General features: G+C 44.1%; 1 protein-coding gene across 3 annotated transcripts; it reads right to left on the reverse strand.

Moving 5' to 3' along the window:
- Positions 1-1,865: 1,865 nt before the first annotated feature.
- Positions 1,866-17,517, reverse strand: LOC121543142 (threonine--tRNA ligase 1, cytoplasmic). 3 transcript variants are annotated; one of them, XM_045205670.1, is made up of 18 exons: positions 17,320-17,517; positions 16,611-16,786; positions 15,874-15,988; positions 15,599-15,720; positions 11,332-11,440; positions 10,946-11,010; positions 10,725-10,803; positions 7,588-7,734; positions 7,209-7,307; positions 5,803-5,969; positions 5,554-5,716; positions 4,870-5,007; positions 4,369-4,446; positions 4,169-4,269; positions 3,371-3,472; positions 3,156-3,228; positions 2,212-2,326; positions 1,866-2,082 (listed from the first exon to the last, which is right to left on the reverse strand). In XM_045205670.1, exons 1-18 carry the CDS (start codon positions 17,401-17,403, stop codon positions 1,940-1,942), a joined length of 2,076 nt encoding a protein of 691 aa, XP_045061605.1. In that variant the 5' UTR covers positions 17,404-17,517; the 3' UTR covers positions 1,866-1,939. The 3 variants fall into 3 exon arrangements, with proteins under 3 accessions (XP_045061605.1, XP_041708781.2, XP_045061606.1); XM_041852847.2 differs by having other exon boundaries at positions 16,611-16,792; XM_045205671.1 differs by having other exon boundaries at positions 17,470-17,499.
- Between the last annotated feature and the right edge of the window lie 981 nt (positions 17,518-18,498).

Here is an 18,498-nt window from a genome sequence, read left to right on the forward strand (position 1 = left end):
ACAAACACACACACACACACACACACACAGGGAGGTTATTTTTACAGAGGTGGACGGGAAAGGGAGTCCAAGCACAGGGGTCTATTTCAGAAGGTCAGCGTCCCACCAATCATTGTCTGACAGGTTCTCAGTGATACCAGCAGAAGAGAACAAGAGGACGTCACACCACCATTCTGTTTTTATCTTCCTCTGGTCACGGTCACCCTGCCACCCTGCCTGCCTCCCACAGAAATGATATGAATGACCTGAAACTGGATTGTGTCCCAAATGGGACCCTATTCCCTTTATAGTGTACTACTTTTGACCAGAACTCATAGGGCTCTGGTCAAAAGTAGTGAACTACATAGGGAATATGGTGCCATTTGGGACGCATGTCATTTATGTACCTCCACGACTTGTAGGCTACCAACTATATTTATAAACAACCCCCTAAGCAAATTCATATTTCATTTCATCCTCCTATAGCCCTATTGACATTTTACATTATAGCCTATAGGCGGTCCTTTGACTGGAGACAGTGATCTTTACCTCCCTCAGCGGGTCCCTTTGTTATGGTCTTTCTTTAACGTCACCCACCCACCTCTCTCTCAACCCCCTGGCTAAAAATAATTTCAGAATGAACTCAGTGCGACTCGAACTGTAAAATGAAGGATTGCTTTGTGTGTTCAGAGAAAGCAACTAGAGAGAGTACAGTGAGATAGAGAGAGTAGGGAGGATGCGAGAGAGTAGGGAGGATGCGAGAGAGTAGGGAGAAGAGAGGGAGAAAGAGAGAGTAGAGCGAGAGAGAGAGGGGGAAGGAACGCTGTAAGGAGAGGAGTGTGACTGACTGTTAGGCTTGTAGTTATCAGTAACTAATGGTTTTGGGAGTGTTCACTGATACTAATGGTCTATGTCACCACTGTGGAACACTTATCGCACCAAACAACTCCCCAACTTTAAACATTTCAGAGAAAGAAAGTCAATCAAGAGAGTGGGTACAAGGAATTTGAGGCGTTTATCCTGCGTACTGGAAATAAGCTTCATTCTTTGGTCTATTTTAATCGAGTGACCGGTAATCTGTGTGATTGGAACGTGGGGCCAAGTCCAGCCTCTCTTCCTCTGGGAATGCTCACGGTCTGGTCACCCACTTACAGTGTCTGGCTCTGGGGACCGATACACACCAAAAGCCCCCTGGCCTGAACCCAATTCACCTCCTCTCGGCCTCCCTCTCTTTCTGTCTCGGCAGTGAAGTGCTCGCGTAGAACTAAGCACACAAAACCGCCGCCTTTGGCCAATAGCCGTTTTGTTGAAGAGGTTCTTTGTCCAGTCTAGTCCGTGTTTGATCTGTGACCCCCCCCCCACCCACTCACTCTCCGGGTTATAATGACCCCCCTCCTCCCCGTCTCCCCTAGCTGTTCTGTCACTGTTGTGACTCATGTCCTTTCCGTTCCGTCGCTCCCCCTCTCAATTAAAAAAGAGGGAAAACTTCAAACCTTCCGACCTTCGTTCTGCCTTTCCTGTTTCCACTAAACACACACAGCTCCCTCTCCTATTTTAGTCAAATCCCCCCACGCTCCCTGCGTATCCTGCCTGTCTTCTTCCAGTCTTTTAAAGGTATGGAGGGGTTTCTATTCTGATAGTGATAACACAGTCTTACATAACAGGGGTGCGTTGATTTAAGGAGTATTAACAACCAATCACAACTGTTGCCTGAAAACCCTGATAAGACTCCTAAAATGGATGTCTCTCCAACCAGTGCTACACAATGAAACACTTACATACACAACAGCCCCATTAATATGACCATGTCCATAATGATAGTTACACACACACGCATGCAAGCACAGAGAAAGAGTGTGTTCAAAAGACATCCAGAAGAGTTTTATAAATTAAGATATTATATTTTATTACAAAAGTACAGTGAGCAATTCTTCATCCACAACAGGTGTGTGTGTGTGTGTTAGAAGTCATACAGGTTGCTCCGTGTGTCTCGTAGGTGTGTGAGTGATGCCAGGACCTCTTCTGTCGGTCTCCTCCCTAGCTGCTTCCCCCCTCTGGTCCTCACACTTACTGTCCCACTCACACACTCCTTCTCTCCTACCACTGGACACACACACAGAACACACACAGAAAGAGAGAAATAAACAATTCTTGAATTAACATGTTTACAAGCTGTGTGAGTTAATTTAGAATCTACAGTAATCTCATCCGTGATCACCCACGCACTCTTACCAAATATGTAGTTGTATTGGGCCAGCTGTGCAGAGCGGATCTTCTTATTTAAGGTGGCACCTGGGTCATCATCCACGTCAGCCATGAAGCCGGCCTCGCGGAACTGTCTGACCACCTTAACAAGAGCAAAACACACATCACTCGCAGTGGTGGTAGAGTAGATAGGAACCAGGCTACGGTAGAATTACAGTAAGGACGGCACCTTTTAAATTCCACCCTGAGGGCCGAGACTCTGGTGGCTGTATTACCTGTCTATGTATCATCATGACAAACCCCAGATCACCAGTGTTGATAGACTCTCCTCCCCTGGGGCTACATATACATTACATACAGGAGGATGTATTGTCAATGTTGTGACTGCCAGGCTATTTACAAGACAAGTCTAGAGAGAAACAGGATCCGTGTCCTGATAAAGGCCTCTGAGGCCTTGTCTATATGACATGTCATCTGCTGGGTCTGGTCTTAGCTGCTGCTGGCTCATTAATCATGGGACAGATGTAACTTGCAGAAAATATTGATATGTGAGTAGTGGCATGTACGTACCTAGCTGTGTTTCATTGTTGGTTCCTATGTGTTAAATAAACTAAAACCTGGTTACAAAATTACCCTCAAATCAAGTCCTTCACAGAGTCTTGATGAATGGTGTGTGGGTACAGTGTTTGGATTATCCTTTGATCTTTGGAGTCACTGAGGGGTACAGCTTTTGATGTGTGCTGAGTGATGTTGTGTTTGGTCGCGTGTATGGGGGTTTGATTTCAGCCTGCAGTACAGGGGCCATGTGTATCATGTGTCTGAGAGCAGGAGTGCTGATCTAGGACCAGGTTCCTCCTGTCCATGTAATCTTAAGTATTAAGATCCAAAAGGCAAAACTGACCCTAGATCAGCACTCCTACTCTGAGATGCTTGATACATACGGCCCCAGATCTGATATGATGAGTACTGACCTGTTGCGCATACGACTCACTACCTCCCCCTACAGGAATAATCATGACCTGCGCTGGAGACAACCACAGAGGCCTGAGAGAGACAGAAGGGAAAGAGAAACTGAGTGAGTAAGAGGAAGAGAAATGTGGGTAACCAAAACATTGAAACTGTATCATTTTAGATGAATGGGTCATATCAAATCACAGATGTACAAATGGACAGACACTCTTCTCACCATTTCCCCCCAAAATTCTCGGCCAATATAGCGATCATGCGTTCCAGTGATCCCAGAACAGCTCTGTGGACCATCACTGGTCTGTGGGTCTCTCCATCCCCCCTGAGAGAGAGAGCGAGAGAAGGTGAAAGAGAGCGAGGGAGAGGGAAGAGAGAGAGAGAGAGAGAGAGAGAGAGAGAGAGAGAGAGAGAGAGAGAGAGAGAGAGAGAGAGAGAGAGAGAGAGAGAGAGAGAGAGAGAGAGAGAGAGAGAGAGGGGATGGAGAGGAGGGATTTGCATGAAGAAAATAAACTGGTGCAGCATGTGCTTAATAATGAGGCTCACTTCAATCTTTTAAAGCTACAATCTGCAGTTGAAACAATAACAAAGTGGACACCCCGCCTCTGTTTCGGTCAAAAGCTAAGGGATGGAACAGGAGAAATGTAACCACTCTGAAATTCAGAGCTATGGATGCAAGGACCATGATATAAACATTTGTTTTAACCATGTTGTGGCTGTACAGTGTGTTTACTTTTATGTTGTTTACAAACATTGGCGTAAAACAAGCTTCTATTTGGGGTTCTGATGGGGTACGACAGTTGAACTAAGAACATGAGGCATAACATATTCTTCAAGAATCAAATTAGTCCAAAAATTGAAGTAGCAACTAAGGATTCTAGCTTTAAATTCCCCTCAGTCTAATAACAATGTTTCCAACCACATGCAATCCAATTACATGTATCAGTTTGATAAGAGCAGAAGCTGCATCAGGGAACATCCCAGAACACACAGGTTAAACTGACACAGATGACTGACTCACCCCACATACTGAAGGTCAAATCTGATTGGCAGCTGGAAGTCCAATTGGATGGTGGCACACTGGTGCTGTCGACCAATGGCGTCCTTGATCTGGATGTCAATCTAGGACAACAGGAAGATGTGGGAGTGTGTGAGTGTTAATAACAGGGCTCTGTTCAGGGGGGGTGCAGCGTTCAGACAGAAGGGTCTTGTGTAACTGACCTTTGGCCCGTAGAACGCTCCATCTCCTGGGTTGAGCTGCCAGCGCTCTCCAAACTGCTGCAGACTCCTCTCCAACTGCTGCTCAGAGAGAAAGAGACAGAGAGAGGTAGAGAGAGGAGAGCGGGGGGACAAGAGGGAGGGGTGGGGAGTGAAAGAGGGAAGAGGGGAAGAAAGTGGGAAAGAGAAAAAGGATCTTATTTCTTCATTGAGCTTCTCTTCTCTTTGTTCATTTCCTGAGCTTTTCTCCACACAGGGAGAGGCAGGGAGCATAGACAGCAGCCACAGAACAGACAGGGCTTTGACTTTCTGTCACATCCACATGGCCATATATCAACACTGATTGGATAAGTGTCTCTCATTACGTGATGTCATTATGCTTACAGTAGAGGAGGCTATGTACTGTGATTTATAGACCTCACTTGTGGGCCAGTAAACACCCATTTACACAGCTGGCTCTGTGTACATCTGTCTGTATGGTGTGTGTGTGGTGTCTGTGTGTACCTGCTCAGCGTGGTCCCACAGTGCAGGCTCCCCCAGGCAGGGTGTAGGTCGGGTGGAGAGGAGACAGTGGAAGGAGAATCCAAACACTCGATAAACACTCCTCACAAACTCCAAACACGCTACGATCTCCTCCTCCAACTGACAGAGAGAGAGAGAGAGAGAGAGTGGGGGGGTGGGGGGTAGGGAGAAAGAGAGGCAGAGGAAGGGATTGGGGGGCAGGAGTACAGCCAGATAAGGAGAACAGAGTGGTGGAGACAGAAGAATAGAGAATGTAAATACAATATTGTAAAATACATTATAAATAGACAGATGTGAAACTGGAGAGTCCAGGGGTTAAGGGTTAACTCAGAGATGAGTCCAGGGCTTTAGGGGTTAAGGGTTAACTCCGAGATGAGTGAGGAGGAACAGTTGATTTATTGACTGTTCCAGTGAAGTGTTCCAGTGATTGGATTAGCCAGAGTGGAAAACAAACCTCACAATATCATGTGAATCAGTGTGTGTATAAGCACAAGTGTGTGTGTGTGTATGTGGTTTAATGGGATAAGGGGGATCATTGGGGGAGTCAGGGATACAATCCCACTTTCTCCCACTGTCTGCTGTCCTAGGACTTTCCGGGGTGGAAAATGTGAGACAAATATCCAAAAAGGTTAAAATGACAGGAATTGTCTTTGTGTGTGTGTGTACCTGTTCAGGAGTGCAGAAGATGTGTGCGTCGTCCTGGCAGAACCTGCGGACCCGGGTGAGACCACCCAGAGCGCCGGACAGTTCGTTCCGATGCAGAGCCCCGAAATCGGCCCAACGCAACGGGAGCTCCCTCCATGACCTTACACGCTGCTCAAACATCAGACTGAAACAGAGAGAGGTGTTCGTGAGACGTCCTGACCAACGTGTGGGGCTGAGAATGAGAGAGAACGTAAGTGTGTGTGTTCTCACCAGTGTGCAGGGCAGTTCATGGGTTTGAGTGCGTAGGTCTGTGTGTCACCGGTCACAGTGAACATGTTTTCACTGTAGTGTTCCCAGTGACCCGAACGCTCCCACAATGCAGTGCTGTATAGAGTAGGGGTCACGACCTCATTGAAGCCACGCCTCCTGTACTCAGTCTGGGTGGGGGCGTGGGGTCATGGAGAAGGGGGGAGAGAAAGGGAGGAAGAGAGAGATGTAACAACTTAATTATTACAGACAGATTTATTCTATGTGTGTGTGTGCTTGTGTGTCATCCATGGTTATTTGGAGAACAGACAGTCACAGTGTAGTAATTGGGGTGATTTCCTGACTACTGACCACAACAGGAGTGTCCTGAGGTTACTGTCAGGGTAAAGATGTCTGAATGAGCGGCTGTGTGTGTGTGTACGCGCAAGCGTACTTTGCTGATTGTCGTGGCCATTCTATTCTAAAATCATAAAAAAATACTAAGGGTTTGTTTGTAAATTCACTTGAGTGCCAGAGCGCGCTCTGGGCGTTCGTAAATTCAGAGCGTTGTCAGATTGTCCGTTCGTAAATTCAGAGCATCTCGCTCTTGGAGCGTTCAGAGCGCACAATGGACGCTCTGGCCGAGGAGTAGGGTTGATCCGAGCGTTCTGACCACACAACGGCAGTCAAGCACCCAAGCTAACTGGCTAACGTTGGCTAGCTTGCTAGCTACTTCCAGACACAAATGAGAGAACACTCACTCTGACCATTTCACTCACCCTAGCAGAGCTGGTTAGGTTGTTTTCATGTTATCAAGAGCGTTGGTGACTGTAACTGTGCTGCTGGCAACAATTTACTTACGCTTTTTTTGCCGACGCTTACTGACACAGATCATATTCGACGGGTGTTGAGCGTTCGTAAATTTATCAGTTATTCTGTGCTCTGGCACACTCAGACGAGTGCTCTGAAATCGGAGTAGATAGCCAGAGTGAATTTACGAACTAAGGGTCAACCAAAGCGAAGTTGGTAGAATGTTTGAATTTAGAATGTTTGGTTGATAAGAGTAACGGGACTCCTAATTCAAGTGAATGATTTCACCGTTCTATTCACTATTTCTATGCATTTAACACTATCCGATAGGCAAAATACAGATAGATAACCTTTGAAAACTGGGCCCAGGAGACCAGTGGCTTTTTTCTGATGAAGAGATGGGAAAAACTACAAGCCATTCCGGGGGTGTTGGAGTTGGCTGCAGAGATGGGCTTCCTGTGAATCTCGGATGTATTTTGTAGAAGTAGTAGCTAGTAAGGATTGGTAAGTATAGTACGTTTGTGTGTATGTTCCTGTCCATTTTATATTTTATAGCAATAAAAATAAATAATAATTCCAGCATAAAAATTGTGATGCGTCTTTGTGTGTGCGTGTGTTACCTTGATAAAGTCAGTGAGTGTGTTGTAGATGTGAGCTCCTTTAGGCAGGAAGAAGCAGCTTCCAGGACTGACGTCATTAAAGAAGAACAGCTCCTGGTCCTGGAGGCAACACACACACACACACACACACGTTACCATATCAGTATACGCTCCATTTTGGAGACACTGTAGCACATGCCTCACAGTTAGCCAAGATGCTTAGCTAGCCTCCTAAAATAGTTTAGTTCGCTAGTTAGCAATAGCTTCTACACTATTCTGCTAGCTACAGTAGCGCTGCCGTGCCAATAATAACCAGTCTCCAAAAAGGACGGGTGTCTCTAGTTGTTTATATTTCTATGCGTATTGGACCTAGATCTTTTTTCTTCCCTCTCCACCTCACCTTGCCGATGCGTCTGTGGTCTCTCTTCCGTGCCTCCTCCTGTTCCCTCTCCCACTCCTCCCTCTCCCTCTCTCCTGGGAAGGCCACACCCATCACACGCATCACACCTGACGAGCCAACAGGATTGGTCAACGTTACGGGAGACACCTGAACAGCGAGAGGGGGGGGGACAGAGAAGAAAGAGTGAGTAGCAGAAAAGAGAAATATACTGAACAAAAATATAAACGCAACATGTAAAGTGTTGGTCCCATGTTTCACGAGCTGAAATAAAAGATCCCAGAAATGTTCCGTACGCACAAAAAGCTTATTTCTCTCAAATTTTGTGCACAAATTTGTTTACACCCGTTAGTGAGCATTTCTCCTTTGCCAAGATCATCCATCCACCTGACAGGTGCAGCATACCACAAAGCTGATTAAACAGAATGATCATTACACAGGTGCACCTTGTGCTTGGGACAATAAAAGGCCACCCTCAAATGTGCAGTTGTGTCACAACGCCACAGACGTATCAAGTTTTATAGGGAGCGTGCAATTGGCATGCTGACTGCAGGAATGTCCACCAGAGCTGTTGCCAGAGGATTGAATGTTCATTTCTCTACCATAAGCAGTCTTTTTAGAGAATATGGCAGTACGTTCACCCAGTCTCACAACCGCAGATCACGTGTATGGTGTTGATTGGGTGAGTGGTTTGCTGATGTCAACATTGTGAACAGAGTGCCCCATGGGGGCGGTAGGGTTATGGTACGGGCAGGCATAAGCTAAGGATGGACAACGAACACAACTGCATTTTATCGATGGCAATTATAATGCACAGAGATACCGTGATGAGATCAACTCTATGCGAAGGAGATGTGTCGTGCTGCATGAGGCAAATGGTGGTCACACCAGATACTGACTGGTTTTCTGATCCACGGCCCTACCTTTTTTTTTTAAGGTATCTGTGACCAACAGATGAATATCTGTATTCCCAGTCATGTGAAATCCATACATTTGGGCCTAATGAATGTATTTCAATTGACTGACTTCCTTATATGAACTGTAACTTTGAAATTGTTACATGCTGCATTTATATTTTTGTTCAGTACATATACGGTATGTCCCGGCCATCTTTGTTCCATAGCCGCCATTTTGGAACCACTGCTCTACAGATAATGGGTAGGGGCTGCGTTTCCCCTTGGGACAATAGAGATCGACAGGATTTAACTTGGCGGGGGCAGGAAACTGGCCACTACAATCACAACATCCTGCTTCTGGTATTGTTTCAATGGCTATTGCTCTCCCAGCATGGAGAGTGGAAATTCCATTCTGACCAGTACAACACCAGTATGGAAATTCCACTTTCCCCAGCACAACACAACAGCATGAAAGCAAATAGTAGTGCTGAGCGATTAACCAAACAGCTAATTGACCAACGTCGGTTCAATTATTTGAATTTCATTTAGTTCATAATTTATTCTGTGAGCTCAATGCAGTTTCTCTAGAGATAAATCAGATCATGCCTGAACTGTGCGATGTAGTAGGGAGATGTAGTTTCCAACAGGCCAATATTCTACATAGTTTAGTGCAGAAAACATGGTAATTAACTAAAATGACCATAATCCATTGCACACCCGCCTACTTGTCCGGTTTGTGTGGAGCAGACATATAGAAAAGAGAGAACGGGCGATCGAGAGTGATAGAAAGCAGTTGCTTCGCCAGGTATCTCTACCTGAAAATACATGATCTAAGTGATTGATAGTTGGTATTCAGCAGTCATAAAAGCACACCTTATTTACTTTGAAGAACTACTAAAATAGTGATTTAGTCACACAGCATAGGCAGCAGCTCTATAGAGATGAGATGATGACTTGGAATGAAATAATAAAGTCATCAAATAAAACAAATATTTTATTAAAGTAATGTGAATAAATGATGGTTAATAGGTGATAAGCAGTAATGGGCATTCACTACCATCATAGGAATTGTATTGTGTGTTGTTACAGCATTCAACCCACATAATGCAGTGCATTTAATATCAAAAAAATAATAATGAAACCGAAAAGCGCAATTATTTTTGTAGAATCAAACTGAAACCGAACAGACCTCAAGCACTAATTGCTCAGCGCTAGCAAATAGGTCATGGTTGGCATCACGGGTTAGCACGCTACAGCTCTAATGCTTCTAGGAAAAAAACAAGCAGCGTTTTGTTCCGCTTGTCTTCAGTGTGTCATGTTGTTCTGACTTGTTAGTCTCCAGTGCATCATTTAACTGGCCAGTGACTGCCAAGTGACTGTCAATTACCAGTAAGGAATTTCCAGTGTGACCAGCGCAGTCCCACTATACATTAATATCAGGAAGAGGTCAGAGTTAATGGCTATATTGCATGGTAATGTCACAGCCCATGTTACGAGTTAAACAGTAACCAGGTTTCCATTCAACCTTTTTATGCGAGTAAAGTACATATTGGATAATAAATGTCATGACAGGCCAGACAGAAACAGCACATTTCTCTGTAAACTTTCCAAATGTAGACAAAACAAAATACACTAGACAAGGTGGGATCTTTTTGTGTCTGTAAAATGAATTATGCGATAAAATTAAATGGCGGTGGAAATGCTTTTATGCGCAAATATTTATATAACAACCATCATATCGAAGTAAACTTGGAGTCACGTGATGACAAGTCTGTGTGGTCCTCCCACTACGACACGTCGGGAAAGCATGCAGTTTATTAGAGTACAGATGAAATAAGTTCTAATGAACTTCAGATGGTGGTGAATGCAAGGTGATGAGCTTGATGCTCCTTTCAAATTGTATCAAGGGTCTGATGCTTGGCTGCCGTTTACAAATAAAAATAACCTCGCTCTTTTGTTCATAATAATCTCATCATGTAAGCTATACCCGCACTGTATCTGCCAGCTGTTGGCTACAGCACACGTGCCAATACCAGAGAGGGCACATTCGCTACATTGTTTGTGACAAAACCATCAGTAGAGATGAAAATGCGATGGAAACCCATTTAACTTGTGCTTTCTTTAACCCTGTACATTCAGTTTTACGTCCAGCGTAGTTTAGATGTCATGAGGAGAAGACAAGAACTGTATATTCCTCACTGAACTGATATACAGGCAGGGAGGCTGACACACACACACACGTACCTGCAGCATCTTGAAGACCTTGAGGAGACCAGTGTGAGGGAGGAGAGGACCATTGCAGACTCCTATGCTGTCGCCACACCTGACCCACACACGGAACAGGAAGAGATGGATATGTCATCCTAGCGTACAGTAATTTCTCTTTAAAAACACAGACCATGACTGTAGCGTTACCATGTGGTGAGTATGTGTTGTATCAGGCTGTGAAATGTTGAGCAACAAACCTGTACACTGTGACAGTAGGACCACTCATCTGTTCTTCAATCAACTGGAGTCTCAGAGCTCTGTCCTAGATGACAGAACACACTCAGTTAGTACACACACACACACACACACACTATTGTATCACGGCCACACCCCTTGAATTAGAGACATTCCTAGATGATGACCATTACAGGCAGTGGTTAAAGACAACACATGTAAACAGTCAATTCCAGAAGCTGCTATAGGTAGGAGCCGAGCAACACACCTACATTCTAGAATACTGTGGGCCATAACTGTAATGCCAGCTAATGTCTCATCTAAATGGCACCCTATTCCCTATATAGGGAAACAGGATGCCATTTCAGATGCAGCCAATGACAGACAAACAGAGCCAGTGACCTCTGACCTGGAAGAGCTCTGTAACTTCCTGTGTGTTCAGCTCCAGTCTGGAGAGAGGAAGCTTCTGGCCAGCGGCCTCCTTGCATCTCTCCTCCAGCTCAGCTAGGGACAGGGCACTGGGAGAGAGACCAGGGGTTAGTACTGCTTCTCTCTGTGTGTGTGTGTGTGTGTGTGTATCCATTTAAATTACAGGTTGTAATGCAACAAAATAGGAAAAACACCAAGGGGGATGAATACTTTTGCAAGGCACTAATATTTTTTTTACATAAAAAAAAAAAAAATAAATATATATATATATATATATATTTTATATATTAATATATATATATATAATATATATATATTAGTGCCTTGCAAAAGTATTCACCCCCCTTGGCGTTATATACATATATATACACACACAGTTGAAGTCGGAAGTTTACATAAACCTTAGCCAAATACATTTAAACTCAGTTTTTCACAATTCCTGACATTTAATCCCAGTAAAAATTCCCTATTTTAGGTCAGTTAGGATCACCACTTTATTTTAAGAATGTGAAATGTCAGAATAATAGTAGAGAGAACGATTTATTTAATCACATTCCCAGTGGGTCAGAAGTTTACATACACTCAATTAGTATTTGGTAGCATCGCCTTTAAATTGTTTAACTTGGGTTCCCACAATATGTTGGGTGAATTTTGGCCCATTCCTCCTGACAGAGCTGGTGTAACTGAGTCAAGTTTGTAGGCCTCCTTGCTCGCACACGCCTTTTCAGTTCTGCTCACACATTTTCTATAGGATTGAGGTCAGGGCTTTGTGATGGCCACTCCAATACCTTGACTTTGTTGTCCTTAAGCCATTTTGCCACAACTTTGGAAGTATGCTTGGGGCCATTGTCCATTTGGAAGACCCATTTGCGACCAAGCTTTAACTTCCTGACTGATATCTTGAGATGTTGCTTCAATATATCCACATAATTTTCCTTCCTCATGATGCCATCTATTTTGTGAAGTGCACCAGTCCCTCCTGCAGCAAAGCACCCCCACAGCATGATGCTGCCACCCCCGTGCTTCACGGTTGGGATGGTGTTCTTCGGCTTGCAAGCACCCCCTTTTTCCTCCAAACATAACAATGGCCAAACAGTTCTATTTTTGTTTCATCAGACCAGAGGACATTTCTCCAAAAAGTACGATCTTTGTCCCCATGTGCAGTTGCAAACCGTAGTCTGGCTTTTTTATGGCGGTTTTGGAGCAGTGGCTTCTTCCTTGCTGAGCGGCCTTTCAGGTTATGTCGATATAGGACTAGTTTTACTGTGGATATAGATACTTTTGTACCTGTTTCCTCCAGCATCTTCACAAGGTGCTTTGCTGTGGTTCTGGGATTGATTTGCACTTTTCGCACCAAAGTTCATTCATCTCTAGGAGACAGAACGAGTCTCCTTCCTGAGCGGTATGACCACTGCGTGGTCCCATGGTGTTTATACTTGCGTACTATTGTTTGTACAGATGAACATGGTACCTTCAGGCGTTTGGAAATTGCGCCCAAGGAGGAACCAGACTTGTGGAGGTCTACCATTTTTTTTCTGAGGTCTTGGCTGATTTCTTTTGATTTTCCCATGATGTCAAGCAAAGAGGCACTGAGTTTGAAGGTAGGCCTTGAAATATATCCACAGGTACACCTCCAATTGACTCAAATTATGTCAATTAGCCTATCAGAAGCTTCTAATGCCATGACATCATTTTCTGGAATTTTCCAAGCTGTTTAAAGGCACAGTGAACTTAGTGTATGTAAACTCCTGACCCACTGGAATTGTGATACAGTGAATTATAAGTGAAATAATCTGTCTGTAAACAATTGTTGGAAAAATTACTTGTGTCATGCACAAAGTAGATGTCCTAACCGACTTGCCAAAACTATAGTTTGTTAACAACACATTTCTGGAGTGGTTGAAAAACGAGTTTTAATGACTCCAACCTAAGTGTATGTAAACTTCAGACTTCAACTGTATGTACAGTTAACACCTGTTAATTGAAATGCATTCCAGGTGACTACCTCATGAAGCTAGTTGAGAGAATGCCAAGAGTGTGCAAAGCTGTCATCAAGGCAAAGGGTGGCTTCTTTGAAGAATCTCAAATATAAAATATAATTAGATTTGTTTAACACTTTTTTGGTTACTACTTTATTGCATATGAGTTATTTCATAGTTTTGATGTCTTCACTATTATTCTACAATGTAGAAAATAGTAAAAATAACGAAAAACCCTGGAATGAGTAGGTGTGTCCAAACTTTTGACTGGTACTGTATGTATGTACAGTGGGGGAAAAAAGTATTTAGTCAGCCACCAATTGTGCAAGTTCTCCCACTTAAAAAGATGAGAGAGGCCTGTAATTTTCATCATAGGTACACGTCAACTATGACAGACAAATTGAGGAAAAAATTCCAGAAAATCACATTGTAGGATTTTTAATGAATTTATTTGCAAATTATGGTGGAAAATAAGTATTTGGTCACCTACAAACAAGCAAGATTTCTGGCTCTCACAGACCTGCAACTTCTTCTTTAAGAGGCTCCTCTGTCCTCCACTCGTTACCTGTATTAATGGCACCTGTTTGAACTTGTTATCAGTATAAAAGACACCTGTCCACAACCTCAAACAGTCACACTCCAAACTCCACTATGGCCAAGACCAAAGAGCTGTCAAAGGACACCAGAAACAAAATTGTAGACCTGCACCAGGCTGGGAAGACTGAATCTGCAATAGGTAAGCAGCTTGGTTTGAATAAATCAACTGTGGGAGCAAATATTAGGAAATGGAAGACATACAAGACCACTGATAATCTCCCTCGATCTGGGGCTCCACGCAAGATCTCACCCCGTGGGGTCAAAATGATCACAAGAACGGTGAGCAAAAATCCCAGAACCACACGGGGGGACCTAGTGATTGACCTGCAGAGAGCTGGGACCAAAGTAACAAAGCCTACCATCAGTAACACACTACGGCGCCAGGGACTCAAATCCTGCAGTGCCAGACGTGTCCCCCTGCTTAAGCCAGTACATGTCCAGGCCCGTCTGAAGTTTGCTAGAGTGCATTTGGATGATCCAGAAGAGGATTGGGAGAATGTCATATGGTCAGATGAAACCAAAATAAAACTTTTTGGTAAAAACTCAACTCGTCGTGTTTGGAGGACAAAGAATGCTGAGTTGCATCCAGAGAACACCATACCTACTGTGAAGCATGGGGGTGGAAACATCATGCTTTGGGGCTGTTTTTCTGCAAAGGGACCAGGACGACTGATCCGTGTAAAGGAAAGAATGAATGGGGCCATGTATCGTGAGATTTTGAGTGAAAACCTCCTTCCATCAGCAAGGGCATTGAAGATGAAACGTGGCTGGGTCTTTCAGCATGACAATGATCCCAAACACACCGCCCGGGCAACGAAGGAGTGGCTTCGTAAGAAGCATTTCAAGGTCATGGAGTGGCCTAGCCAGTCTCCAGATCTCAACCCCATAGAAAATCTTTGGAGGGAGTTGAAAGTCCGTGTTGCCCAGCGACAGCCCCAAAACATCACTTCTCTAGAGGAGATCTGCATGGAGGAATGGGCCAAAATACCAGCAACAGTGTGTGAAAACCTTGTGAAGACTTACAGAAAACGTTTGACCTGTGTCATTGCCAACAAAGGGTATTTAACAAAGTATTGAGAAACTTTTGTTATTGACCAAATACTTATTTTCCACCATAATTTGCAAATAAATTCATAAAAAATCCTACAATGTGATTTTCTGGAAAAAAAATTCTCATTTTGTCTGTCATAGTTGACGTGTACCTATGATGAAAATTACAGGCCTCTCTCATCTTCTTAAGTGGGAGAACTTGCACAATTGGTGGCTGACTAAATACTTTTTTTCCCCACTGTATATATGTGTATCCTCATTCAGACAGGTGAAAAACGTGGTGGGCGTGGGAGAGTCAGAAAGTAGGTGAGACTGTGGCCTCCTTTCAGCTCTCCTCTACCTAGCTCAGGGGAACCTACTGAGCACTAGGAGACTGGGTCAGAGGTCAAAGGTGAAGAATGAGAGGTCAGGGTCCCTGTTAGAAAACAAATGCATCCCTCCTTCCTTCCTTCCCTCCCTCCCTCAAAGTAGCTGTTCTGGCTTAAAGGGGCGCCACACGATGAGGAGATGGTTAGTGGGGTAAAATGTATGCACGCATGACTAAGTCGCTTTGGATAAAAGCATCTGCAAAATGACATATATTATTATAAATTATATTATAAAGAGAGGGAAATGTCTTACCTGTTCTCCAGGAGGTGGTCACAGTAGAGGCCAGACTCTGACACGCCCTCTCTGCACACCTCTGCCCCAAACACCCCCTCTAACACCCCCCCCACTACACACGCTCCTGTCCTCCACACCGCCTGGGGGAGAGAGGGAGGCAGAAAGGGAAAAGATGAAAGAGATGAGCGAGAGGGGATGAGAGAGAGAAGAGGTCAACCTCTGCATCTTTGACTGCTCCACATGTAAGATCTTCTATCGGGTTAGATGATTGCGGGAATGTTCTTAGTAAGTACCTGTTTGCCCTCTGTGGTGTCGAAGCCCAGCAGCTGTAGTTCACAGTCAGCCTCCAGGGGGCGAAGCAGCTCCCACAGCTCTCCATTCACCCTGCTCACTAGAGCACCTTTCACACTGCACAGACATGGAGAGTTAGAGGGTTAGAGATAATGTCAATGTACGTTTGCTTACACCTATCCAATTTGACCAAACTCCAATCTGAAAGCAAACACAGATGGGACACATAGGTGTGTTTGCTTTCAGATTGGAGTTACTAAGGCTGCGTTTAGACAGGCAGCCCAATTCTGATATTTGTTTCACTAATTGGTCTTTTGACCAATCAGATCAGCTCTGAAAAAGATCTGATGTGCAAAGATCTGATGTGATTGGTCAAAAGACCAATTAGTGGAAAAAATATCAGAATTGGGCTGCCTGTTTAAACGCAGCACATGTGTTCTGAGGGATAACATTTTGGATAACTAGTGCTTGACCTGGAAAGGAGCTCACTGGAGCAGAGTACCGGCCCCTCAACATTTCTGCTGCTTGAGTTCCTGCACCTCTTATTGAATATTAGCTCAAAAGTATTGCAGAGTTCCTTCACCGAAATATAAACAGTACTCAAAATAAGTACCAGCAACTATTTCATTCCAAGTCAAGCACTGGGGATAACCCTTCCCTGACTTTTAGGATTCTGAATCAAACACACACACACACACACACACACACACACACACACACACACGTCTGAGAGGCTAACCGTGCGTTCTGGGCGATGAGTGAGGGTGTGGTCACTCCTGTGGTGCCCTTCACCGTCCTGCCATCAGCCAATCGGACGCTGAGGGCCTGTTCTGTGGCGCCGCTTGTCCTCGGCTGGCCCCGTCTCTCTCTGAGAGACTCAAATACCCGCACACGCTCAGACAGAGCAGGGGACGCCTGTATCTAGAGGCAAAGGGTAGGAGAAAGTAGGAAACAAGGGAATAGGAAAGAAGAGAGAACAGGGGTCAATGTGAACAACAACAATACAGACAACGGGATTATATATTATTACCATGTAATCATTATAGATCAAATCTTCACACAATATGGAATTCATAACAAAACGTATGGTATTATGATCAAACATACATTAGTAGTTGCATATTTCAGAGAGAGAGAGGACCCAATAATAAGCTTAATTGAGAACTGTCCCTTCCCACCAAACACCCCTCAAAAAACCCTTGTGGTCACACAGAGAGACACAAATTACATGACAGATTATCGTGCAGTCTTGTTTGGCCGTCAGAACACCTTCTGGGCTATTCATAGATCCATCCAATGGTTTGTCAGAGGACACGCCCACACCTGTCATAGGAAAATGTTACGCCACTGATTTGGAGAAGGCTAGCTACACAACCCAATGATACTGTACTCAGTTGGTCAGTACAGCTACATTTCATAACAGATCACGGTTTGATAAGGTTGCACACCTTGCTATAACGCCTCTGAGAGCGAAGCACTGCCCGAACTGACGGCCGACAGACGGGAAACCGTAACAGCACAGTCACGAGCATCCTTAATTCACCGGTTTCACCGACAAATTTCCATAATCATAACATTTCACACTCGTTGTCTCTTACGCTGCAAGCGGCCATAACACCGGAAGAATGAAGTTGATGGGGAAGAAAGGTGATTGGCGAGCAAGGGAAGAGGGCGGAAACTTGTGATGTAGTAGCAAGTGCGCGCACGTTGGTGAGCGTCAACAAAAAAAAGGCGCGCTCACCGTTAATTTATACATCTCAGTGGCGCCCGCTAATCTGTACTTTACATTCGGATGGATCCATTTCAGGCACACGAGACTAACTTCACAGCATCCATCTAAAACCGGCTTGCCATGAAAATGACCTGAATCTATTTAACACAGGCATGCTCAATTCCTAAATTTAGTCAAATTACGCCCAAGATCAAAAGAGTGGAGCGTTCAATAAATCCATCCCAACGTGAGTAGATCACTGCATCTGTGCAGCGCCTGAACAGAATTGATCAACGGTGTGGATCCCTGTGAGAGCCAGCAACACATATCCATTCATTGCTTGGCTGCATGAAGAGAGAGGAAAAAGCAGAGAATATTGTAGCTCAGAGCACCATTATTAGGTTATTACATGCACATAGCTCAAATGTACTCGCCTGTAACGTGAGGCAGAAATTAGGCTACTTTGAACAGACTTCTGGAAGGAATAGTATGAATAGCCTATTTCGTTTACATTGTTTTAATATAAAGTAGCCTATAACTAGGATTAGTTTGAGAGACTATGTAAGAGACTAGTTGACAGTTGAGCAACATTACTGAAGTCTACTTTGAGAAGCTTTGACACTGCCATCTCATTTCGTACGTTCAAGACACCACTAAGGAGCGCATGGTTAAATGATCAATAGGGTTTCGTTATTTCATTCCACGTAACATTGGTTCCAAGCTCATAGTGTTTGTAGACGTCTTTGTGTATAATAGTTTAAATAATTTATAGTTAACTTGTAGGTAATTTTATTTTACCGATATACAAGTAAATATAGTTTCATTTATTCTACATAAATGTAAATAACTGAAGTAAAATATACTTCAAAGAGTTTCATAGTGGTGATGTACTAACATAAACGTCAATATGAGTTTA

Source organism: Coregonus clupeaformis, chromosome 20 (assembly GCF_020615455.1).
Source record: "Coregonus clupeaformis isolate EN_2021a chromosome 20, ASM2061545v1, whole genome shotgun sequence".
In the NCBI taxonomy this organism is placed as follows: Eukaryota; Metazoa; Chordata; class Actinopteri; order Salmoniformes; family Salmonidae; genus Coregonus; species Coregonus clupeaformis.